A 27,380-nucleotide genomic window follows, 5' to 3' on the forward strand; every position below is an offset into this window, starting at 1 on the left:
GCTATGGTAAATACAAGTATACATGCTAAAGCTTTAGCTCATTCTGTAATAGCAAGTGGGGCTACTGTTCTCATGGTTGGAGAAGGTTGGTACAAGTATTTTTTATAATACTTTTCTACAGTTAACATCATACATTTTGCTGCCTTGCCTGATTGGTTTATGTTCGACAATAAATGAATAAAAAATATGCAGATTTTGTGAGAACAGCCCTATGAACCCTATATGTACATGTATGTCTATATGATTAAAATAACAAGAAGTGCCATAGAAGCTCATTTAAGCTATTGCATTTTTTTTTTGTTTTTCGAAGAAAGCAGGGGACTATTAAAATGGGTCGGTCCGTCTGTCTGTATGTCCGTCACACTTTTTGGGACACAATACATCTAACTCTAATTGAGCTAGAATGTTCAAACTTAGTGTAGGTGTTTATTACATGTAAATGTAGGTGAATGCCCTGATGGAGTTTAAAGATGAGCATTTTCTGCATAGGGTAAGCAGAGATACATGTAAGCAATTTGATTGGTTGATGCTTTGGGAGAGAGAGAGAGAAATGGGGTTTAACGTCCACTCGACACAAACTAGGTCATTTCGGGACTAACATATGGTTTAATTTTATTTTAATAATTCGCTTGCGCGTAGGGGTCTTTAGCAGTGGGAGGAAACCGGAGGACCCGGAGAAAACCCACGAGGTTGGACAGGCGACCCTACTCCTTGTCACGTACAACCGGGGATTCGAAACCACGCCAGTCGACTCAATGACAGACTTTATGATACAGCGCACGCACGCTAACCATTCAGCCATCCAAACCCCCCTTGATGCTTTGGGACACGATAACTTTTGTTGTACAATAATAAAGTGAGAGTGATCAAACTTAGTGTATAGTTTCACTACCAGGTACTGGGTACTTCATAACCTTGAATGAGTTTGATCAAGAACATATTATGCTTAGACTAAGTTTAGATAATCAATTTGATTGATCGATACATTTGAAAAAGATAATTGTTCAATTAATTGATATGTGTCATCTTTTTATTTTGGGATTTTGGCGGAGGACATCAGCAGCCTCACTATTGGCTTGTTTCATATTTTGTGCCGTCTTAGAAAAATCCTAATGTCAAGTACTGCAGGATCCCACAAGTACCCAATAGCTAAGCTACTCTATGAAGATCTTGTTTATTCAGCTTGTGTGGTAATCTTTTTCCTGCATTGATTCTTTTAGGTGATGATCTAAAGAACACTGCAATTGAAGCTGCTGAAGACATGAAAGAAGTAAAAATATGGATTCAGGGTTGTTCGTCATCTCAACTTCCAGCCGACTTCCTTTCCTTTGATGATCTGATGTATAGAACTTTACCTGTACCTATAGATAGAAGTTATAGGTCAGAGGTTAATGCCATGACAACGTGTTGTTATATCTATACATCTGGCACAACAGGTAAACTTTCAGTGAATGACAATATTTGACATTATGCCCATAATCAAAAAATTGTATTTTCAAATAGTTGCCGAGCTTTATGATAAATATCCTGATTCGGACTGTATTATCACATACATAATTTATATATTAATTATATCGTACTATACTTAATGAATTTCTTCTAAAAGATTCCTAGATTTGACAGACTTGCATTCTAAGTCTTTAAACCAAGAATTAGTTGTATATACTTGTGATCTTCTAGTTCTTCATGGAACAATACGCTTCGGAAAAAGAAAATCCCATTACGATGTACATGTACATAAAACATGGTATGCTTATCTTTGGACAATCGCAACTCAATTGACAGCCTTCAATGGTATGCTTATCTCTTTTGGTTTTCACTATAACTTTACTGTGACAGAGGTGTAAAAAAATCAAAAATTTTGATCAGAAACTCTTTATGTACATGTAGTATTGTAATTATAGGAAAAAAGGAATCTTTTTGATAACAGCTGTAGGTTGTACATGTATATAAAAACATATTTTGTTAGCACATATTGATTGGGTAGATTTATTGATTGATTAAATGGTTTTATTTATTGAAAAAAATAATTTATTTATTGAAAAAATGGATTGGTTTATTGAAAAAATGGATTGATTGATTGAATGGATTTATTTACCAGTATTAATTGAATGGATGTTTTTTTTTTTGATTGATTGAATGGATTTATATTTTGTTTGATTGATAGAATGGATTTATTTTTTGATAGAATGGATTTTTTTTATTGATTTAATGGATTTATTGATTTGAATGGATTTATTGCTGATTCTAGGATTACCAAAACCAACATTTATTCAACAACTTAAAGCCCAGGCAATAGGATCGACACATTATGTTCTCTCTATAAATGAGAATGATATTCTGTACCTTGTGCTCCCCCTATTCCATTCGGCAGCATGTATGAGTTTATGGAGTGCTTTAAATGCAGGTATAGTATTTAAGAGTGTTATGGCACACACAGAATCATAATTTATAAAAGTTTTACAGATTTTAATTTTGTAATGTTACCCAACATATATCATACACTCGGTCAATTCACATCTGACTTGAAAACTTGTCTTTTGTGCCATGAGGTTTTGTGGACTTGCCGCTTTATAAACGGACATATTATTAGTATTATCTATGCAGAAATTAGTTGAATCAGTACCAATGTGGATTGAATATTTTGTTGACACATGATTTTTGTGTGTGGTCTTAAAACTGCCTGCTTAAATAACGATAAGAGTTATGTCCCTTTATTTTCAGTAAAAATGTCCGACAAGAAAATTTTTGAAATCCCATCACTGATTCAAACGTCGTAGAAATTAGCAATAGTTAATATCCCTTAAGGATAATTACTCAGATATGCTCATCTGTGTTAGAGAATAACGTAAATCTATAGAACTTTTTAAAATGATGATTCTAGTATATTGTATTAGACTTGAGTCTAGTCCTGGTGCCAGATGAATATCAAATGTATTTTGCACAATTTGTTTTGCTTTTCTTTATTTCAATGTTTAAGGCTTACCTAAACCTGTTATTTTAAGTAATGCGAAAGCGTCTAGAATATCATTTCATCTAGAGATGTTAGAAGTAAATGAGAGTGATACTATATATCTAACACTACCTCTCTACCATTCGGCAGCATGTATTAGTTTGTATGGTGCTATGCGCACAGGTAAAATTATTAACCTATACTAACGTATAATCAATATATTCACCTAATTTTATCTTCATGTACTTCAAGTCTTCTTGTAGAAAACTTACTGGTAGAATTTTTTAATAGATATAAAGTTTAGATCCTTTTTACTGTTCTCTTATTCTAAGTCTTCTTGTACTCAGGCTCCCAGGGATCATAATGATAATTAATTGTTTTTTCTGCTTTTTTCTTTTCATAAGCATTCGTTCTTTAAATATTTGTACACCAATCTGATTAAAATACAGATCTATATTTGGTTTGCCTACACTACATGAAGATCTGACCAGTTGTAGTTGAACTTCGTGTCAGGCATCATACGAGCGACTTTTAGCCGTATGTCCAATCAGCGTTGATGTTTCTAGTGGTTTACCCAAAGTTCCGTGCACTTCTCACCAAAAACTCGCCGTAACAGACCGTTTCAATGGTTAATCCCACACATCATCCAGAATGCGAGTAATATAACAATTCTTCTAGATCCTGGTGTAGTAAAGACAAGTAAAAATTAAAAAAGAAATGAAATCGGATCTGTGTTTTAATCAGATCGTTTGTACACCAACTTTCTTCTTTTAACCCTTTAGGTCAGCCACATTGCACGATCAAATTAATTTCTATTTTAAGCCAGAGTTGTAGGTTTTTATGTTAATCGTACAATTTAGCTAATACAAATTGTAATCATGCAAGAAATCACTTAAACTGGCAGCATAAGTTTTGATCAACACTTTGACTACAAAGGATATTCTAATCATAAGTCTTCAGTCACATTAAGCTCTTTTTATTTTAAAACATAAAAAGAGTTCCCTTAATTATTGCATTTGCCTCTGAGTATATTCTATGGATATTTGCATACTCAAATAACACACTATTTATGGATAACATTACTATGGTTTATTTCACTGCGAGGTTATCAAGCATATAACACTAAATGCCATACAAAGAATAGAATGGGTATTTGCATGTTGTAAACCAATCTAATGAGTCTCTTTTACTGTGATTTTACTTCAGGCGCCACAGTAGTTTTACGGAAGAAGTTTTCAGCTTCTCATTTTTGGCAGGATGTAAGAAAATATAATGTTACAATATTTCAATATATTGGAGAGTTGTGTCGATATCTTCTAGCACAAAAACCAGTAAGTAAATTATAACTAACCATTTATTTACTTTTTGAAAAGTTTTTTGTGTAGATTGTGCATGTATGTTTACCAACAGTTTGAATCTATAGTAATGGGACAATTGTAATATCAGAGAATCATGTCTTATTTCTTCATTGTTCAGGAAAAAAATTCTTGTGAAATTCATCATGTTTCAATCTTTAATTTTAGAAAAACCAAGAAAATATTATGTTTTAATCTATTAATATCAGAGAAGCCAATAAATGCTTGACTTTGTTGCTTGACTTATGTGCACCTACATATAGTAAGTTCTTCATCCCTTCTTTTATTGACTCCAACCCTGTGGGTTTTCTCTGGGTCCTCTGCACAAATGAATTATTGAAATCAAATTGAACCATATATTAGTCCCACAATGACCTGGTTTGTGTCGAGTGGATGTTAAACCCCATCTCTCTCTCTCTCTCTCTCTCTCTCTCTCTCTCTCCAAAGATGTTTTAAGATATCAATTGCAACATTTTGACTTTGTCAAGTTTTCAGCAATTGAAAGTTTCACACATGTTAATTGTTGTCTCTCTGTTCAACTCCTTGTAAGTGTCTATTATTTCTGATATTTTTTTTACAGTCAGAATTAGACAAGCAACATAAAGTGAGAGCTATTATTGGCAATGGTTTACGAAAAGATATATGGACAGAGTTTCAGACAAGATATGGCATTCCATTTATATGTGAATTTTTTGCAGCTACTGATGGAAACACGTTACTCTTTAATGCAAGTAATAAACCTGGTGCTATAGGAAGACTTTCTCCTTTTATGGTAAAATATATTCCTTAAAATTTACTCTCATATTGATTCCGGTAGGATAATACCACATTCTTGAAAAACCAGTAGAAATCATTTGACTCTATTCCCTGTCTACAGTTGGTAAAAGAAATGAAAGTTCTACTTTTCTACGCTCTCCGAGTTAATGAAGATGGGCATATGTCATGCCATGTGGTATGAGAGAAATTTTGCTTGGTCAGCAGTGTTTCCGCTTACTTTTCATCGAATTCCAACTTTCAAGAGTTCTTTTACATGTATGCCTATATATTCACGGGACCTTGGTTTCTTGTGCCATCCGAACAACCAGGCGCTGTTCTTTACCAAGAGTTCCAGTCTGTACCACTAATAAGGGGAAACCATGCTGAAAAACCTGCTGTAGTACCAGCCAACATCGGGTTCGAATCAAGGACCTCGTGGTGTATGAGCCAACGCCTTATTCACTGAGACACAATTAGTTCACACATATATGCATGTTAACATCACTAGAATACTACAGGAAAAAAACATTATCACAGATACGGTCTAGTAATTTCCATAGCTATGATAAATGTAGGCCTACAGTTATTTTGTTCTATGAAAATGTGAAATACATGCATTTAAAATTTACAGAGAAGACTTGAACCCAATCCCAGAAGATTAGTTAAATATGACTATAATACAGCAGAACCTGTTAGAGATGAAAATGGTAGATGTATTGAAGTTGATAAACCAGGTAAAAATGACTAGAATAAAGATAATCTATAACAAAATAAAGATCAAAATAAGAACATTGCAGCACAAACTTTAAGTACCGGTACAGGGCTTAACACCATACAAACAAAAGTAGACCCTCCTTTTACTCAAAAAACATTTTGGCCCCAAAATTATTCACATCCATCAGTTCTCTTTACATTGGCTTCTACTGATTTCACATCAACATCTTTATTGTTCTGATATGAATATTGTAATAATAATTTTGCTATCTTTTTCATACAAGCCAGACCATTCTTCAAGGTCCTTTTAAACTCAGATTAACTTAATATAGTAACAACAGTTTGCACATTAAAATACTACATTTCTTACTGACTTTAAGAATTAAGTTCAATTGTTTGCAAATAAAGCTCTCATCGAAATGGACTGTAGGTCACCACTTTTATAGACAATGAGTTCCTGGAAGATATTATAATCAACTTAAGTTATAGTGTCGGGTCCAAACTCTAAACTGTCTCTCTAATTTGCAATAAGCAGTGGAAGGTGGTATGCTTGCTCTTTCCAAAACACCTGATCTTCTCATTTTCAATCAAAAAAAAAGTTTTGTAGTGGTGTCAGTTAATATGGAAATGAGGGATTGACATCCTACTTTTCTGCACCAACTAGGCTAATTCCAATTCCAGCTGTCACTGGTAGTTTTATATGCACGTCCCATTCGAATGACAAGGCACTTTTCCAGTTTATTTGGTATAATATATTAACTGATTATTGAGAAAAAGCCAAATTACTATTCAAGTTACATTATCATGTTATTGAAAGTACCGGTACAAGAATATTTGTTAGCTATAACCCAAAATAGAAGTGATATACATGTGTTTTAGGCAAGTAAACATACTCTGCATCATACACAGCACTTATAGCTTATTGGGGTGACATTTTGGAAATGAAATGGTCTTAAAAATCCTACTATTCTGCACTAACCTGGCTAACAAAGATGAGATGATATACATAGTAGATATTAAAGTATTTAACAGGGGCGGATCCAGGATGCATGGTCTCTATCGTCATTTTGGCGTATATACATACACATTGAGTTTTTTAAACAGAGAAACTCAGCACCTCGTTTGACGTCAATTTTTATTATGAATTGATACAATGACATTGTGATTCAATTTCATGGATGCAAAGCATTAATTGTGATATCACATAATGTCTATATCATTATCTCGTGCTTTGAGTGTCCATCCTGTCCCACATCTGAGATAAAGGATAAAGCATACGGCCGAGAAACTATTCTCATAAAAAGTGTTGATTTACAAAAAAAGTTATGCAGCTGAGCTGTGGGGGGGGGGGGGGAGGGGGGTCGATCCCCCAAACCCCCCCTCTGGATCCGCCCCTGTTTAAAATTATTTCATGAAAGCATATTTTGTGTCCCCCCCAAAACATCTTGTTTTATTTTGATTTTATGTTGAGTTATGAATGATTTTGTGCTCCACTGTCAACACAGGAGCCCTCCCATAAAAGAATAAAATTAGTAATCAAGTTTGACTTTTGTTCAATCTTTCAAAACAAAATTTAAGCTAATATACAGCTGGCCAGAACACAAATTGAAACAACATATTATATATATTTGAAATAGGCCAACTCAGAACATATTAATGTGCCACACATGGTTATTAAAAGACTCTACCAAACAATAACACATTATAAGCTGTATCATTTCTCTTTAACAACATAAAAAGGGCGTAAGTTACACCATTAATATGTTAAACAATTGATGAAAGATGTTCATTTCCTTTAACTTATATTACAGGGGAGGCTGGTTTGTTTATAAGTTTTATACCCCCTGAAGCTAGGAATAAACCAATTTATCGAGCAGCTGCTGAAGCAACCGCAAAAAAAATAATCCGCAATGCTTTTGTTGATGGTGATGAATATTATAATTATGGAGATCTGCTTTATCGAGATAAGGATTACTTTCTATATTTTAATGACAGAATAGGAGATACTTTCAGGTAATAATGGTTTTTAGCCAAAACAGACCAAAGGACTTATGCAATCACTTCTGACTGTACATCTGTCCAGCATAAATAATATACAATTTTGACTTTTTCGAGAGAACCATTGATACGATTTCTGGCAGATGTCTTTGTATGGCAATGGGGTGACAGATTAAGAATATTTATACATAAGTGGGACTTAATACAGTAAAAATATTCTTCTAAAATACTACCGAAGGATATTTTTCTTTGATTGTTAATCAACATAAATCCCACTATAGAAATTAAGGTTTATTCATAAAAATGGGTTTGTATACATAGTTTTCTTTAGGGTTTCCTTACCCCAGATGCAAAGCAGAGGTACTTATAAGGGCAAATGCGTGCTTGAGGAGGAAGGGGGGCAGGTGTTGGAAGGCTTCATTGTTATCTGGTTCTTAAGACCAAAATATTTACCGGTATTTATTATTTGTAATTATTTATAATTATATATTGTTTACAGTTGGAAAATAAATTTATATCTATATATTGTCTACAGATGGAAAGTATTAATATATAATTATATATTATCTATGGAAAGTATATATTTATAATTATATATTGTCTACAGATAGAAAATACAGTTTTTATTTATAATTATATATTATCTATGGAAAGTATTTATTTATGATTATATATTGCCTACAGGTAGAAGGATATATTTATGCATGTAACTATATATTGTCTACAGATGGAAAGTATTTATTTATGATTATATATATTGCCTACAGGTGGAAAGGAGAGAATGTATCTACAACTGAAGTAGCTAATATTTTAACCAATGTAGATTTTATACAAGATGCTAATGTCTATGGTGTTGCTGTTCCAGGTTTGTTCGATTTGTTTACATTAGTGACAACATTTTTAAAAATTTTATTCTAGATTCTTTCGTATTTAAGTACCGGTATTCTAAATACATTTCTGTCCAGTTACTCCAATAAAAGGAGATATCTTTCTTATCAGTAGCTTAATCGAAATTATTTAAAACTGAAAATTTTTAGATTGATCAAATTTGTAATAAATTCATAATTTCCATCTTATAGGACAAGATGGCCGAGCAGGTATGGCAGCTTTAACATTAACCAAAGATACAAATTTAACTCCTGAAAAATTACAGAAAATTTACGATTATTGTGAAAAGGAATTACCACGTTACGCTAGACCAATATTTCTCCGTAATTTAGAAGAAGACATTTTAACTGTTACCTTTAAACAAAAGAAGAACAATATTGTGAAAGAGGGCTTTAATCCAATGGAGATAAATGATCAACTGTTTTTTAGAGATGAACAAACCAGAACTTATATACCTTTAACAGCAGATGTTTATCCAAAAGTTCTTAAAGCAAAATTATAGATTACACTGTGATAGTTAAACTGTTTCAATGGCATTTTCTAATTGAACTACATATAAAGCATACAATTCTATGGAATGCAATTAGTGTTTATTACTGAGCAAGGTTTCAACAAGCAAATGATGGCTGTGACATAGACCAGAGATGGGAACTCGAGTCCAACTTAAGTCACATCAATGATCCGACTTTCGACCTGACTTGAAATATTTATTGCACCTCGAGACTCGAGTTGGACTCTGCAGTCCTGATGACAAGTGACTTGAAAGTGCGTAGGACTCAAGTTGCGGCACAGGGGCATGAATTGCTGACTCATTTGATGAACAGGCAACTTTACTTGGGACTCGACTCAGTACTAAAGTTAGCGACTTGGGACTCGATTCAGACTCGAGGTGAGGCGACTTGGGACTCGACTCGGACTCGAAGTCCTGCGATTTGTTCCCACCTCTGACATAGACAGTAATTGTATTCCATAGAATTGTGTCCTGTGTTTATACTAAGATGGTTCTAGTATTATTTAGTTACTTAATTAAAGATGCATTATGTAAGATTTAGATAAAGATCTAGCCATTCTTTGATGATCTAGAGAGTTGTTTATAGGCTAGTCATGTGAATGAATGTCTAAATAATAGTTTATAATTCATTTGAAGCCAAAATAAAGATCTGCTATAGGGAAATTTAAATCTTACATAATGCATCAAAAATGATGAAGAAATCACCCAACGAAAGTCATTTTTGCTTGGATTATTATTTTTGAATAATATTTCTGAGAGTAAAAAATGTAGTATTTTCTTTTGCTAAAGTCCTAAATGAAATTGGAATGACAATTTCTTCTTTTATCTTAATGTGTGAAATTATTGATATCTAATGATACTTTTGAATCCTGTAATATGTGCTGTAATCACAAGTTTTGGAAAATGTGAATTCAGATTTTTGCTGCTGATGTTAAGATGGCCTGTTCTGAAAACATTTGAACAACAACAAACTTCCATGTGATGATTTTGAACTAATTGTAAAATACACCAACTTGTGTCGAATGATTTTGATATACTTTTTAAGTATAAAGTTGTGAATGCTTTTAAAAGGAAATGATTTGAAGGCAGCATGAGTACAAATAATAGATTGAGATTCCTTTTATACACTTAATAATATTAATTAAAACATTGTTTATATTTTATATACTGGTAAATAATATTGATATAAACCTTGTTTCATATACCGGTAAATGATATTGCAAAAAACATTATTTTTTATTTTATATAGCATTTTACGTTTTATTCTTTGGTTAAAGTTTATATACTGGTAAAAATATTGATGATAACCTTGTTTAGATCGAATACACCGGTAAATAATATTGATATTAGCATTGTTTTAGTTTTATATACAGGTAGTTATGTTGGTAATAACATTGTTTAAATTTTATATACCGGTAAATAATATTGATAATAAACTTGTTTAGATCTTATATACCGGTAAATAATATTGATAATAACCTTGTTTAAATTTTACATACCGGTAAATAATATTGATAATAACCTTGTTTAAATTTTATGTAACTGGTAAATAATGTTGATAATAGCCTTGTTTAGATTTTTTAAACTGGTGAATGCTCGTATATAATACTGATAATAGCCATGTTTACATTTGATATAACAATAAATAATAGCATTATTTAAGTTTCTTATACCGGTTACTATTATGATAATAACATTGTTTTAATTGATATATTACAGAAGTAATAATATTGAATAATAACGCACAAATATAGATGTAGAAATTATATTCTGAGTCTTAATTGAATCTGTTTGTGTCTTTTATGTTGTGAGTTTGGGGGGTTGTGTTTAATATGATGTCATTTGACAATTGTTGTAAAACATAGTGTCATTTGACAATTACTCAAAATATTGTTGTAAAAAAATAAGGAAATTCTACCTTTTAAACAAAGGTATGTACACAGACCTTCATTGAATAATTAAATTGGATATTCAACAAATAATTTTGATTAATGGCAAAATTGATCATCCAGGTAAGATCTAGGTGAGGCAGTGTGTTTATATTAATATATTTACCACTAATTACTTTTAATAATTAATTTGTTAAACAAATGGTAACTCCTCTGTTTATTGTTGTTTTTGTTTTAATTGATTGAAGTAGCGAAAATCTTTTAAGTTTAGATGTTTTTTACACTCTTAGCGGATACCATAATTTATTTTGATTTTTTAATGAATTATTTATATACAGTAAATATTTTGTTGTAATTTTAATTTTGATTTTTATCATTTTAAGATACTTAGTGATGCTTTTTTAAAAGATATCTTTTGACTGAGGATAGATATCAAGAAAATTGTTGATAGACCATCTATTAACTTTAGATTTAACCAAATCTTGTAAGCATATGTCAAGGCTGGTGCTTTATACATACAGTATATCAGATTTCCTCAAAATGTTGTAGCTATGCACCTAAAGCTTCTCTGTCATGAATGACCACCTTGAAAGAGGAAAATCTTCAAGAACTGTGACGACTGCCTGAAATATTTCAACAAAATTTTGAGGGATTTTTGATTTTGTAATTGGTCACAGAAATATATTTCACTGCAGTTGTTTTATAGGGTTTCTATCCAAACCCACATTAAGGTTTCTAACAAAATGTATAGAAATTGTACATATGGATTGAACTGAAATAACATTAGACTATTAAATAATATGTTCTCTCCACATAAAGATTTTTTAACAAAAGTTTGAGAAATTGATAATGAAATCTTCATCAAATTAATCTGGTTTATTATGTGTCATAGAGCTAAAATTTGTACCACGACTTTATGTCACATCCATTGAAATGCTCAATTCTTAAACTATATTAGTGTAAGTATTTGTGAATAATGCCCCAGAATTTTTGACAACTGTAGTTATTAAAAACAAATAAAGATTATTATTGCTCAAACTATGGTTATGTTAAGATTTGTATTCATTATTTGAAATATTTTGATTTAGTAAGGTAGAGATTCTAAAGATTCTAAAGATCTTAAAGGACTATGTTATCTTTATTGCTGTTACTTGTACAGATGTTAGCTCAAAATAACATTTAAAAGAACTCTTTGAATTGGGTCATAGATAAAGATATTGATTTCATTAAATTTTGAGATGAAAATAGTTTTTTCTGTGAATCAATTTTGATAAAAGTGTCTAAACCTTAATATTGCCACTGTGGCACTTTGAGAGAGATGCTGACTCACCACTAACCAGTAGGTCCAGGGTTTGGTCAATCCTGATGCTGGCCGGGATTTTTAAGCCTGGTATCCCTTTGTCAGTGGTTCAGGATGGGTGGGCCTGGCGATGACCAGCATCTAGTCATTTGGATTCATTAGCCCAGTTGATACAGAAACTTCATTTCAGTTCTAAACGTCTTTAAGTCTCTGGATTGAGGTGTTGAGATAAAATTCAAAATGTACAAGATTATTATTTTGAATTAGTGGTATTTTAACCTTATTTTTATTAGATTAATAAACCACAAATGAGAACAGTTTTGCATATATTTATGCACTTTTTAAATAGGAATTTATGTCATCGTAAAATTCAAATCTAAAATTTCTAAAATCATCGACATTGTACAAAAATGAAATATGTTGTATTTCCACCATGAAATATGTAATTATTAAATGTCATATAGAGCAACTTTTCTAATTTTTTTTTATGGTGGTATTAAAAATTTGCTATGCATTTAGATGACACAGAACCTAGATTCGGTACGAGGAAGAGCTAGGAAGTGAACTCAATCTCTATCTTGTAGAGAATTTATAATTCATGATAAATTACAACCTGGGGGATAACAAGGATGGATCATAATAATAACATGTTCATTTATATAGCGCTCACAGCATATAGGCCTACAGTTAATTAATTTGATTAATCCTGATAACATTTCTCCAAAAAAATTATTACATTATGTTTTATCATATTCATCTCTGTAATCTATTTTTAAAATGAAAGGCAGGTCAATACCCTCTTTGATGAATTTAGCATCTATTATTTTTGTATTGAAATGAATGTTATTTGTAAGACTTGTTGATGATGCCTACAAGATAATCTAGATTTATTCTATATTTAGCACCTGGACTATGACCTGGATTTCTAGCCTATGATAAATATTATCAGTACTTACAATTACATATGTGTAGTAACACCTTGACATATCATTGTTTGTAGGCTATACATGTGGGAACTTATGAAGTAGGGTGATTTGCTGGACTTTAATCATAAAACCATTACTCTGTTGTATATTGATGTATGATTGAACTGTTGTAAAAATAAGGTTATTGATTTCGTTTGTGGAGTCATGCAAGCCATAGAGTAGAGTTTTGCTGTTCTTATACTCATCAGGTAATGTAGAAATGGTTTTTCGTCGAAAAGTATTGAAGTTTGGACAGTGTAAAAGATAGTATTCGCTATCCTCGAAAAGGTGACCACAATTGCAAGCTGGATTTTCAGAGATGTGTCTAAAAAACAGGTGACCATTTAAGTCACTGCATAACGATTTTTGAACACAGATTTGATATAAAATGAATGTGAAAGAAATTAGTGCTAAATACACAAGATTAAATGAAACCCAGGTTACAGTTACAGTGATAGATTCTGTCATATTTATCTTGTAAAGGGCATCATGATTTTTATCTAAAATGCCCCAGCCCGGTTATCAAGAGCTGTAACAAGCTCTTGGGCTAAAAGATGCCTGGCGCTTAATCTTTATTCCTTTGCATTTATTTTGTTTATTCTCCAGACACATTTGAAAATTCTGGACCACAATAGAAGATGATTGATAAAGTTTTAATTGGTTTAGCCGGAGCTGCCGGAATATCTTTTACAGCATGGAAGACAATGTTTCCGTGGATAGGAGATGATCTAAAGATTCTACAAGCTGGATTAAAAGTTCGGAAAGTGATGAATGAAGAAATAGAACGAGGATATTTCCTTATAGATAAATTTGAAGATAAAGTGAAACTACATCCAGACAAACCCTTTATAATATATGATGATAATATTTATAGTTTCCAATTCGTAGACCAGCAAGCGAATAAAGTAGCCAACATTGCCAAAAGATGGGGTGTTACTGTCGGAGATATTGTAGCTCTGTACGCATTCAATTCACCATCATTTATATGGACATTTTTTGGTGAGACTTTTATTAACCTATCTGTTTATATGCCCACATTTCATATCTGAGTATATGATGTTATCCCTGCCCTTCGTTCCATGGAGCCACAGTGGCTCTGTATGTACGGTTGTGGCTCACGAGGAAGTTCTGGAATCGATGCTGGTTTTGGTCAAGCAAGACCCTTGGGATTTTCCAACCCGAGTTTCTCTTGTAACTGGTGCCGGATAGAGAGTCTGGCAAAGATAAAGTGTCTAGTCATTCGGATGTTACGGGAAACTGTGTACACCATAGCAGCCCTATTTAGGAAAAAAATGGTAGGCTGTAGTGATGCTGTCTGGGCAAAATTTCATACTGCATTGCATATGCCCATCTTCAAAAGTAGACAGTTTAACCCCTTTTCTTTATGATTCTGTCTTAACTGCCACAATTCTTGTAAAATACAGATGGTTCCGAAGTTGAAACCCTATCAAAATACAGTGTTGCTGCTTATATGTACTTTTCTGATCATTTTCATGAAATCATTTGGAGAAATTTAAAGATTTACCCAGGACTAGATTCATTTGGTAAAATGCTTAACATTCACCACAGATCGGTTGCAACAGAATTACCAATTTTCATTCAGATTTATTCAGATATTAGTTTGTGGGTGACAATGGTAAACTGGCTTCATTTAGTCCATCCACAACAAATGGTCTGGCTCAACCTGCATATTTGTAGAATAAGTAACAAAAGAATTAACAAAATATTTTATGAAGATGTCTCTTTAAGAGTTCATTTTCATTAAAAACGTTACATAGTTACCATATTGCATCCATTTCAGGATTAGCCAAGTTGGGTGTTTCCGTAGCTTTAATAAATTCTAACTTACAAGGAAAAGCTCTGGTACACTGTGTTAAAGCAAGTGGAGCTAAAATACTGATTGTTGGTGAAGGTAAGATATATGCATAATACTTTTTAAAAAAATGTAATATAAATTCTAAGATGTTGTTCTGATATGTTCATTTGAGATTTATTAGGTCATCTTATCATCCCCGAAACTTATTTTTATCTAAATGACCAGGGAAATGGATTATCAATTTAATACATCTAATTATAACACTGTCAACTGCATTTTCTTCATTTGTATGTCAGTGTGTGTCATTTCAGCATGATGAATTGTAACCGTTTTCATACTGCCATGCTCATTCACTGCTGCTAGCGGGGTTTGGTGGCCGAATGTTTAACGTGTGCGCATTGCATCAGTAGGTCTGTTATTGAGTCAAGTGGTGTGGTTTCGATTCACAGCTTGTACGTGACAAGGAGTAGGGTCGCCTGTCCAGCCATATGTTGAACCATATGTTAGTCTCAAAATCACCTAGGTTGTGTAGAGTTGATGTTAAACCCTCTCTCTCTCACTCTCTCTCACTGCTGCTAGCCTGGAGGTCGTGGGTTCGATCCCGGTGTTGGCTGAGAAAGTGCATCAGGATGTTCCGGCATGGTTTCCCCATGTCAGTGGTGCAGGACGGAGGGCCTGACAAGGACAGCTGTCTAGTCATTTGGATGGTATGAAAATATCAAGGTTCTGTGTACACACTGGCGTACACATAAAAGATCCCTTGCCATTTGGAATTTGATATAAGAGTAGGCTGTAGCACCGCTGTCTGGGCAAAATTTTCCTCATTGCACATTGAATGGCGTAAGTCTGTTTTCATTAGCCCAGTTGGAGCAGAACAGGAGGACGTTAAACCCAACTTCATTTTATTTTCATTAACTGCAGACTCATTGAAATAATGACACCTCGTAAAGATATGCTGATTTTGAAAGCAACCAGATCAATGATTACATGTTTGTTATTACGATTTGGAGTTGAGGAAATACTTGTTTAAAGGACAATATTGGTGTCAGTCATTATTGCCCGTGTATCTGTTATCACTCGTCACTTCAATCAGTTATATAGAGGGATAACTTGTGTTTTCCTTTTGCGTTCGTCACTTCTGATTGTTGAAACCTTTATTACGCAACTATTGTACCAATGATCTTTGTGTTAAAGTTATATTTGGAAGGTGTTTAACCAGTTCTATCACATGTGTGATAATGACTGACACCAATATTGTCCTTTAATATGAATACAAACGTATCTGTGATTTACAAATGACCTGACTGGCTGTGTTTATAGGCAATTGATTTTGTTTTTGACAAAAAATTAGATTTTAGCTTTTGAAACATGGATATTTACAGACTATGAACTCATTAAATCAACACTTGGTTTTTTTTTGTTCACCTTCTTTTTACAAATGTGAACGATCTGTTTCAGGTATGGAGTTATTGAATACGGTTATAGAATTGGACGTGGAGCTAGATAATTATGATGTTTATATACAAGGTTCCAGTAAAGATCAAATTCCACCTAATTATACAAGTTTTGATGATTTAATGAGAAAAACCATGTCTACACCGATACATAAAAATGTCCGTTCTAAAATGAATGTGATGTCAACATTTTGTTTTATCTATACATCAGGAACAACAGGTTTGTACAGTTCTATTTATGATTCATTTACATGATCTAACTTATTTCGTCATATGGCTTCTCATCTACATGATCTAACATATTTCTTTATATGGCTTCTCATTTACATGATCTAATATATTTCTTCATATGGTGTTCTTAATTAATATGTTGTCTCATTTACATAATCTAACCCATTTCTTTAATGTTATCTCTCATTTTCCTGAACTAAAATCTAACATATTTCTAAACATGGCCTCTCATCTACATGATCTAACATATTTCTTGATTTGGTGTTCTTAATTAATATGGTGTCTCATTTACATGATCTTACATATTTTATTATTGTATCTGATTTACATGATCCAACATAATTCAGACATGATCTAACATTTTTCATATGGTTTCTCATTTACATGATCTAACATTTTTCATATCGTTTCTTATTTACATGATCCAACATAATATTTCATTATATGGTTTCTCATTTACATGATGTAAAATATGTCTTGAATGTGGTCTCCCATTCACCTGATCTAATGTATGTCTTGAATGTGGTCTCCCATTCATCTGATCTAATGTATGTCTTGAATGTGGTCTCCCATTCACCTGATCTAATGTATGTCTTGAATGTGGTCTCCCATTCACCTGATCTAATGTATGTCTTGAATGTGGTCTCCCATTCACCTGATCTAATGTATGTCTTGAATGTGGTCTCTCATTCACCTGATCTAATGTATGTCTTGAATGTGGTCTTCCATTCACCTGATCTAATGTATGTTCTGAATGTGGTCTCCCATTCACCTGATCTTATGTATGTCTTGAATGTGGTCTCCCATTCACCTGATCTAATATGTCTTGAATGTGGTCTCCCATTCACCTGACCTAACATATGTCTTGAATGTGGTCTCCCATTTGCCTGATCTTAGATCTAACACATTTCTTAATATGGTCTCTAATTTACCTGATGTAACAGGTTTCTTAGTTACAGATGGTCCAAGTGCTAAAGGTTTAATATGTGAATTTTATTTATTTCAGGACTGCCGAAACCAGTTTTCATCTTCCATATAAAGAGTATATCTTTATCAAAGTTAGTTGGATTATTTGGTGTGAAAGAAAATGATATTTTCTACATATTCCTACCATTATATCATACCTCTGGTTGTATGAGTCTATTTGGTGCCATTGATCTTGGTAAGTGTAGTTCAGACTGCATAATATAGAGACTCAACACAAAATAGGTCATTTTGGGACTAACATATATAGTAATATTTGTTTTAATAATTTGCTTGCTTACATAGGTCTTTAGTAGTGGGAGGTAACTTGAGGATCAGGAAACAACTTACAAGGCTTAGGCAGATGACCTTACTCCGTGTCATGTATGCTACTTGACTCAGTGACAAATCTTTTGATCTAAAGCACATGTTATACCAACCTGTTCTATTGCAATTTGTGGAGTTATTCCTCCATTTACTTTTAGAATTGTGAAATCATGTTAATGCTTTCTAGTTTCGTAGTCAAGTGGAAGGCTTAGATAATATTAATAATCGTTTTATTGAATAAATACACCACAAATGCGCATTTGTTCCTTGGAGAATTTTTGTCTGGATTTATATTTGATTGTTAGGAAACTCACAAGTCTATGTGGCGCCCCTGGGCAAAAGTTTCTGTGATGCCCACCCCCGCATACTTAACTGCTTTGTTCATAACCTGTGCTCAGTTGACTTTAAAATACAATTTTTTTATACTTTTAAGACTTTATCTAAATAACTATTTATTAAATCAACTTATATGTAAACTTTTTATGTTTATTTCCCTTTCAACTCTCCATTTGATTGTGGAAAAAACATAATTCTACTCTCTCTGTTTGCTGAAATATGACCTAGTTTACACAGGTTTAGGGGAAGCGAGGCCAGTGATTTGCTATCTCAGCCTAGTCCATAAATATTTGCTATCTCAGGCTAGTCCATAAATATTCAAAGGAGATTTCTGGTATGCACTTAGATAATTTGCTGCCCCCGGGCATAAGTCCCCCTCAGCCTCCCCGTATGTTGATTGTTCAAGCTTGTAAACCTGTTACCTGAAAAAGTTCTCTATGAAACTTTTAAAAAGTTTGGTTGGATATGCTGACAGCGATAAGGGGGCCTAATGTAAACATGATTACTGAATGCGGATCATGTAGAATCCCTTGAAAGCCAATGTTTTTCTTCTATATATTTGGATTATAGGAGCCACTGTGGTAATAAGGAAGAAATTTTCTGTCAGTTATTTTTGGAAGGATGTGCATCAGTATAATATAACAGCTATACAGTATATTGGTGAATTATGTCGTTATCTGTTGAGTGGACCAAAGGTATATATATTGATAAATATTGTTTTTACATTGAGATTTTTCTATAACACTAGGATCCAATAACTGCATCTCTACTAAAATGAGTACCACTACACATTAACAATGTGAGAATATTGAGCCTCTTTATCTCATCAACACAATACTGAGTCAATCCATCTCATCAACTCAATACTGAGCCACTCTATCTCATCAACACAATACTGGGCCACTCTATCTCATCAACACAATACTGAGCCACCCTATCTCATCAACACAATACTGAGCCACTCTATCTTTTCAACATCGATACTGAGCCACACTATCTCATCAACACAATACTGATCACATCAACACAATACTGAGTAACTCTATCTCATCAACATCGATAATGAACTACTCTATCTCATCAACACAATACTGAGCCACTCTATCTCATTAACACAATACTTTGTCATTTTGAGACTAACATACGGTAATATTCATTTCTATGGTTTTATGTGCAATCCGAGGAGGAGAATTTTGCCCATACAGCAATATCTCTGCCAACTCTTCTTCAAATTACAACCAACTGCCTTGGGTTCTTTTACATGCACACAAGTGGAGCTTTGTCTTTGTCTGAACATGAATGATGAAATATTCAGGAATATTTATTGATGGACAAAAGATAATCCATATCATTTTTCATAGTTATAGATATCCTTTCTTATGATACATTACCCAACAAAGAATGACTGTATTTCATGTGGACGTATATTGTCGTCGCCCCTGTCCGTCCGTCCACAATTGTTTGTGAACAGTCTACAGGTCACAATTTTTATCCGATTTCAATGAAACCTGAAATATAGGTTTATCACCCTAAGATCTCGGTTCCTTCGATATTGGCATGTATCGGACTGTAACTTCATGGATTATGGCCCCTGATTGTACAAACCAGCGGCTTCCAGGCAGGATACGCCCACATTTTTAAGAGATGGATAGAGAACAAGCTAAAAAGAAAGTGATTTTTCCTACAATCAAGGGCCATAATTCATAAAGTTACAATTCGATATGCGCAAATATCGAAAGGAACCAAGATCTTTGGGTTATAAACATGCATTACCAGACCCATCTACGATAATCAGAAGTCACAACATAAAAATTAAAATATTGAAAATATCACTAAATCTGTTCTAAAGTTTGATATTAACACAGATAATTATATCATTTTTACAAGGAATAATATTAATATGGTTGTATGATTTCCTCTTACTCTCCTTCCATCCATTCATCTGTGTTCACATAATCACCATACAGAATTAATTTCTTGATCAATTTTCAGCAATTTTTCAGAACCAAATTTTTTTCTTTTGATAAATCTATAAGTATTTTATAATTTCTTTGTCTGAACATGAATGATGAAATATTCAGGAATATTTATTGATGGACAAAAGATAATCCATATCATTTTTCATAGTTATAGATCCTTTCTTATGATACATTACCCAACAAAGAATGACTGTATTTCATGTGGACGTATATTGTCGTCGCCCCTGTCCGTCCGTCCACAATTGTTTGTGAACAGTCTACAGGTCACAATTTTTATCCGATTTCAATGAAACCTGAAATATAGGTTTATCACCCTAAGATCTCGGTTCCTTCGATATTGGCATGTATCGGACTGTAACTTCATGGATTATGGCCCCTGATTGTACAAACCAGCGGCTGCCAGGCAGGATACGCCCACATTTTTGAGAGATGGATAGAGAACAAGCTAAAAAGAAAGTGATTTTTCCTACAATCAAGGGCCATAATTCATGAAGTTACAATTCGATATGCGCAAATATCGAAAGGAACCAAGATCTTTGGGTAATAAACATGCATTTCAAGTTTCATCAAAATCGGATTAAAATTGTAACCTCTACAGGGTCCACAACCTTGATATACCACATTTTTACACCTTTCGCATACAAGCGGTGGCCACTTTGTCCGGCAGTTTTGGTTTGATTATCAGGAAATTTGAACTCAACCTTTATTATGGTGTTACGTGATATATTCAAACGATTTTTAAAATCAGATAATAAGTGTGACCTTCAGAGGGACCACAAGCTAAAAGAGGCGATTTTTCGTATAATCAGGAGCCATAATTCATGAAGTTACGATCCGATATGCGACAATATCAAAAGGAACCAAGATCTTTAGGTTATAAAAATGCATTTCAAGTTTCATCAAAATCGAATTAAAATTGTGACCTCTACAGGGTCCACAACCTTGACATATACCATATTTTTACACTATTCGCATACAAGCGGCGGCCATTTTGTCCGGCAATTTTGGTCCTCTTTTCATGAAATTCGAACTCAACCTTCATTACGGTGTAACAGTGATATAATCAAACGTTTTTTTAAATCGGATAATAATTGTGACCTCCAGAGGGACCACAAGCTAAAAAAGGCGATTTTGCGTACAATCAGGGGCCATAATTCGGGAAGTTACGATCCGATATGCGACAATATCGAAAGGAACCAAGATCTTTAGGTTATAAACAAATTAGATTAAAATTGTGACTCATACAGGGTCCACAATCTTGATTTACCCTATTTTTACACTATTCGCGTACAAACGGCGGCCATATTGTCCGGCAATTTTGGTCCGATTTTCCCCAAATTCGAACTCAACCTTCCTTAGGGTGTAACGGGGATATATTAATACGTTTGTTTAAATCGGATGAAAATTATGACCTATATAGGGTCCACAAGCTAAAAACACGATTTTTCGTATAATCAGGAGCCATAATTAAGGAAGTTACGATCAGATATGCGACAATATCAAAAGGAACCAAGATCTTTAGGTTACAAACATGCATTTCAAGTTTCATCAAAATCGAATTAAAATTGTGACCCGTACAGGGTCCACAATCTTGATTTACCCTATTTTTTACACTATTCGTGTACAAACGGCGGCCATTTTGTGTGGCAATTTTGGTCCGATTTTCCCCAAATTCGAACTCAACCTTCCTTAGGGTGTAACGGTGATATAATTATACGGTTTTTTAAATCGGATAAAAATTATGATCTATATAAGGTTCACAAGCTAAAAACGCGATTTTTCGTATAATCAGGGGCCATAATTCAGGAAGTTACGATCCGATATGCGACAATATCGAAAGGAACCAAGATCTTTAGGTTATAAACATGCATTTCAAGTTTCTTCAAAATCAAATTAAAATTGTGACCCATACAGGGTCCACAATCTTGATTTACCATATTTTTACACTATTCGCGTACAAACGGTGGCCATTTTGTCCGGCAATTTTGGACCGATTTTCATGAAATTCGAACTCAACCTTCTTTAGTACGGTGATATAATAATACGGTTTTTTAAATCAGATAAAAATTATCTCCTCTATAGGGTCCACAAGCTAAAAATGCGATTTTTCGTACATTCAGGGGCCATAATTCAGGAAGTTACGGTACGATATGCACGAATATCGAAAGGAACTGAGATCTTTTGGTTATAAACTTACATGTCAAGTTTCAACAAAATCGGATAAAAATTGTGACCTCTATAGGGTCCACAAGCTAAAAACGTGATTTTTCGTACAAACAGGGGCCATAATCCATGAAGTTTCGATCCGATACATGCCAATATCAAAAGCAGCCTAGATCTTTTGGAGATAAACCTATATTTCAAGTTTCGTCAAAATTGGACAAGAATTGTGACCTGTAGAGAGTCCACAAACAAATTGTGGACGGACGGACGAACAGGGGCGACGACAATATACGTCCACATGAAAATGTGGGCGTATAAAAATCATGTTTTTAGCTTGTGAACACTGTAGAGGTCACAATGTTTATCCAATTTAGTTTAATCTTGAAATATATGATTATTACCCAAAATTCTCGTTTTCCTTTCGATATTCGCGCATATCGGAACTTAACTTCCTGAATTATGGCCCCTGATTGTACGAAAAATCTCGTTTTTAGCTTGTGGACCCTTTAGAGGTCATAATTTTTATCCGATTTAAAAAAACCTTTATTATTATATCACCGTTACACCCTAAAGACGGCTGAGTTCGAATTTCGTGAAAATCAGCCCAAAACTGACAGACAAAATGGCCGCCGTTCGTTCTCAAATAGCGTAAAAATATGGTATATCAAGGTTGTGGACCCTATAGAGGTCACAATTTTAATCCTATCTTGATGAAACTTGAAATGTAAGTTTATAACCCAACGATCTCAGTTCCTTTCGATATTCGCGCATATCGGAACGTAACTTCCTGAATTATGACCCCTGATTAGACGAAAAATCGCAATTTAGCTTGTGGAGCCGATAGAGGTCATAATTTTTATCCGATTTAAAAAAAAAGTATTGTTATATCATCGTTAGACCCTAAGGACGGCTAAGTTCAAATTTCGTGAAAATCGGCCCAAAACTGACAGACAAAATGGTCGCCCTTCGTTCTCAAATAGCGTAAAAATATGGTATATCAAGGTTGTGGACCCTATAGAGGTCCCAATTTTTATCCGATTTTGTTGAAACTTGACATGTAAGTTTATAACCCAAAGATCTCGGTACCTTTCGATATTCGCGCATATCGGACCGTAACTTCCTGAATTATGGCCCCTGATTGTACGAAAAATCACTTTCTTTTTAGCTTGTTCTCTATCCATCTCTGGAAAATGTGGGCGTATCCTGCCTGGCAGCCGCTGGTTAAACTGTTTACAAACATTTAACAATATTTATTTAATTCCAAAAATATATTATTTCTGTATTTCAAATTAATATTTTCAGGATGCATTAGAAAATCAACATAAAATAAAGGTTATGTTTGGTAATGGATTACGAAAAGATATATGGACCAAATTTCAGACGAGATTTAATATTCCTAAAATTGTTGAGTTTTTTGGAGCTACAGAAGGAACAAGTTTTACATTTCAATTATCAAATAAACCTGGTGCCATAGGGAGATATTCACCATTAATTGTAATTATTGTTGTATTTAACTATTGATATAAGATGGTTAATAGGGTGCTTTACTTCCTGGGACAAAGGTTAAAGTTGCGAAGGTAACCATTGTCATCATCTCGTAGTCCTTTTTGAATGAAATATTCAACATTTTTTGCAGTTTTTCATTGTTCATGTACTCACTATGTCCACGAGCCGATCAGTGGCTATGATATGGAATTTCTGCTTCTTGTGTTAAATCTAGCTATTTACATGTAGTATGTTTTAACTACTGGTACATAAAATTTGACAAAAATCTGACATATTCAAAATAATATCTGATTTCCTGATGTGTCAAGGGGCATAACTCTTTCTTACACTTTTTGTAAGAGATCTGTACTTCTTTTTCAGAAAAAATTAGATCCTTCACCTAAAAGAATTGTTAAATATGACTTTGCTACTGCAGAACCAATTAGAGATAAAAATGGCCGATGTATTGAGATAAAACCAGGTAGAATTTAAACTGTAAAATATCAGAACAATTAAAGAATGCTCACAAATTCTTCAGCTAGCATTGGCCCAATATTATCTTCTATCTGCTCCATCTAACTATGAAGTGCCTCATGCAAGAGTCAGAGTATCCTTACAAATGCTATTTTTAAAAGACATCGCAAAACAATATTGCTTTATTTTATTATTTAATTCTGTTACTCTTGGGGGGGGGAGGGGGCAGGGTCGAATGGTTAGCATGTGCGTCAGTTTCATAAGGTCTGTCATTCAGTCAACTGGCGTGGTTTCAATTTCCCAGTTGTACGTGACAAGGAGTAGGGTCATTGGTCCAACCTGGTGGGTTTTCTCTGGGTCCTCCATTTTTCCTAAAAACCCCTATGCACAAGCGAATTAATCAAATAAAATAGAACCATATGTTTGTCCCAAAATGACCTAGTTTGTGTCGAGTGGAGTTTAACCCCATTTCTCTCTCTCTCTTTCTCTTGTTCAATTCCATTACCTTTAGTGAATGTAGACTGTGTTCAATGTTGTCTATTTTAGAACACTTCACCCAGTATATAAACATAGCCTTGCATATATTTTTTTTTCAGATGAAAGTGGGTTAATATTAAGTATTATACCAGAAACAGTTAGAAGTTTGCCATTTTATAGAGCATCAGAAGAAGATAATAAAAAGAAAATAGTATTAAATGCTTTTGAAGAGGGTGATGCCTATTTTAATTATGGTGATTTATTTTATTTGGATAAAGATTATTTTCTTTATTTTCAAGATAGATTAGGGGATACTTTCAGGTAATTATTTGAAATATATTAACTAGAAGAAATTTAAAACACAGTATGGTAGAATGCTTTTAGATATCAGCTTTTTATCCAACCAAATCTTTAAGCTAAAAATAATTTTTAACTTTTACATCCAATGTTTTAAAGTAACATGAGTACCTCCTAAAAATAGAAACAAAAATATTCTGTTAACAAAACCGTGTCAGAAATATAAAGTTTTCTATCCAATGTTTTAAAGTTACATGTTGACTTACAATAGAGCACCTTTTAAACAATAGAAACCAACTTATTTTGTTAACAAAACCCCCCAGAAATATAAAAGTATTTATTTATAATAATTTATTGTCTACAGATGGGAAGTATTTTTTTTATGGTTATATATTGCCTACAGGTGGAAAGTATTTATTTATGATTATATATTGCCTACAGGTAGAAAGTATATATTTATGCATGTAACTATATATTGTCTACAGATGGAAAGTATTTATTTATGATTATATATATTGCCTACAGGTGGAAAGGAGAGAATGTATCTACAACTGAAGTAGCTAATATTTTAACCAATATAGATTTTATACAAGATGCTAATGTCTATGGTGTTAGTGTTCCAGGTTTGTTTGATTTTATTTAATTTTGATTGTTGACAGATTACAGAAAAGGTTTCAAAAATTTCTGGTTATTGAATCCAAGAAATAAAAAAGTGAAGTCAAATTTATCTGGTTTTAATTTGTGGGTTGAAATCCAAATTAGCACTCATAACGTACACAGTGTAATTTTACATGGGGGGGGGATATATTTAAACGGATTAACCCATGGTTGCCATTTAATGAATTAGTCTAGAACAACAAGTACTGTTGTTACGATAATAAACAATCTATGCCACATCTTGTCAAAACTTGAAATGGTGATAACTTCATTGAATAAAGTAATTTGAATGAAATTTTCAATATTCATTTTGCATTATCTATTCTTGAACTTTTCTAGCAAGAGGGGGGTTGGATGGATGAATGGTTAGCGTGTGCGCACTGTATCATAAAGTCTGTCATTGAGTCAACTGTCGTGGTTTCGATTCCCTGGTGTACATGACAAGGAGTAGGGTTGCCTGTCCAACTTCATGGGTTTTCTCCGGGTCCTCTGGTTCCCTCCCACTGCTAAATACCCCTACGTGCAAGCGAATTAGTGAAATAAAATTGAACCGTGTGTTAGTCCAAAAATGACCTAGTTTGTGTTGAGTGGACATTAAACCCCATTTCTCTCACTCTCTTGTAATTTTACATACACAATAAATTACATTTAAAAAACAGGTTTTTCACATTTTTTTTACAGTCTATATACTACTCTAGCACCTAAGACCTAAACTCTATTGGGACTGTTTTATACCTTTTACTTTTTCATTGACAACTTTGAGTTTTTATTACTATGATATATCATATTAATTATTTCAAAAAATCATCTCTAGATAACGTAGGTGTCCCTGTTACCTAAAATATATCATGTATCATTTCGATTACAGGTCATGATGGTCGTGCAGGAATGGCAGCATTAACCCTGACAGATATTCAGGAACTCAGTGAAGACAATTTAAAAACTATATATAACCATTGTGAAGAAGAACTACCACGATATGCCAGACCTATATTTTTACGTGTTCTAGAAGAAGCCGACTTAACCTCAACATTTAAACAGCGTAAAGTGGATTTAATAAAGGAGGAATATAATCCAACCGTTATTAAAGATCCACTTTATTTTAGGGACGATTCTAAACAGACATTTGTTCCACTCACTTTTCAACTGTTTACATCAGGGTTAGCCAAATCTAAATTGTAAAATGGACAAATTATTAGTGATATGATTAGGTTTACCTATGACAAATATTTTTAGTGAATTTATTGTTAATTTATATAAATTGTTATAAAATGTGATATTATTTGAGGCATCATGACAAATTAAATTTTATATTTTGTTTTACAAAATAAATCTTTATGTGTGGAAGTTTTGCAAAATAAAATCTTTATAAATTGTTGTTAAAGATGTGTG

General features: G+C 33.3%; 2 protein-coding genes across 3 annotated transcripts; both read left to right on the forward strand.

Moving 5' to 3' along the window:
* Positions 1–2,989: 2,989 nt before the first annotated feature.
* LOC126817518 (long-chain fatty acid transport protein 6) lies at positions 2,990–10,448 on the forward strand. Its single transcript, XM_050544535.2, has 7 exons — positions 2,990–3,136; positions 4,160–4,284; positions 4,889–5,080; positions 5,696–5,798; positions 7,590–7,791; positions 8,544–8,641; positions 8,856–10,448. The coding sequence occupies exons 1-7, from the start codon at positions 3,043–3,045 to the stop codon at positions 9,164–9,166; spliced, it is 1,125 nt and encodes a 374-aa protein (XP_050400492.2). The 5' UTR covers positions 2,990–3,042; the 3' UTR covers positions 9,167–10,448.
* Positions 10,449–13,238: 2,790 nt separating this feature from the next.
* Positions 13,239–27,330, forward strand: LOC126817517 (long-chain fatty acid transport protein 2). Of its 2 annotated transcripts, none has more exons than XM_050544533.2 (11): positions 13,239–13,665; positions 13,936–14,328; positions 15,131–15,241; positions 16,604–16,819; positions 17,837–17,992; positions 19,027–19,151; positions 23,901–24,092; positions 24,465–24,564; positions 25,154–25,355; positions 25,857–25,954; positions 26,857–27,330. In XM_050544533.2, the coding sequence occupies exons 2-11, from the start codon at positions 13,968–13,970 to the stop codon at positions 27,168–27,170; spliced, it is 1,875 nt and encodes a 624-aa protein (XP_050400490.2). In that variant the 5' UTR covers positions 13,239–13,665; positions 13,936–13,967; the 3' UTR covers positions 27,171–27,330. The 2 variants fall into 2 exon arrangements, with proteins under 2 accessions (XP_050400490.2, XP_050400489.2); XM_050544532.2 differs by having other exon boundaries at positions 13,239–13,538.
* The last annotated feature ends 50 nt before the right edge of the window (positions 27,331–27,380 follow it).

This window comes from Patella vulgata, chromosome 4 (genome assembly GCF_932274485.2).
Source record: "Patella vulgata chromosome 4, xgPatVulg1.2, whole genome shotgun sequence".
Classification (NCBI taxonomy): Eukaryota; Metazoa; Mollusca; class Gastropoda; family Patellidae; genus Patella; species Patella vulgata.

Excerpts from the sequence above, each read along its gene's own strand:
- LOC126817518 (XM_050544535.2), top strand. The coding sequence starts at position 3,043 with ATGTTAGAAGTAAATGAGAGTGATACTATATATCTAACACTACCTCTC. Across the intron at positions 5,081-5,695 it reads GAAGACTTTCTCCTTTTATG|AGAAGACTTGAACCCAATCC; the intron begins GTAAAATATATT and ends TAAAATTTACAG. Across the intron at positions 7,792-8,543 it reads AGAATAGGAGATACTTTCAG|GTGGAAAGGAGAGAATGTAT; the intron begins GTAATAATGGTT and ends TATTGCCTACAG.
- LOC126817517 (XM_050544533.2), top strand. The coding sequence starts at position 13,968 with ATGATTGATAAAGTTTTAATTGGTTTAGCCGGAGCTGCCGGAATATCT. Across the intron at positions 17,993-19,026 it reads ATTTGGTGCCATTGATCTTG|GAGCCACTGTGGTAATAAGG; the intron begins GTAAGTGTAGTT and ends TTTGGATTATAG. Across the intron at positions 25,955-26,856 it reads CTATGGTGTTAGTGTTCCAG|GTCATGATGGTCGTGCAGGA; the intron begins GTTTGTTTGATT and ends TTTCGATTACAG.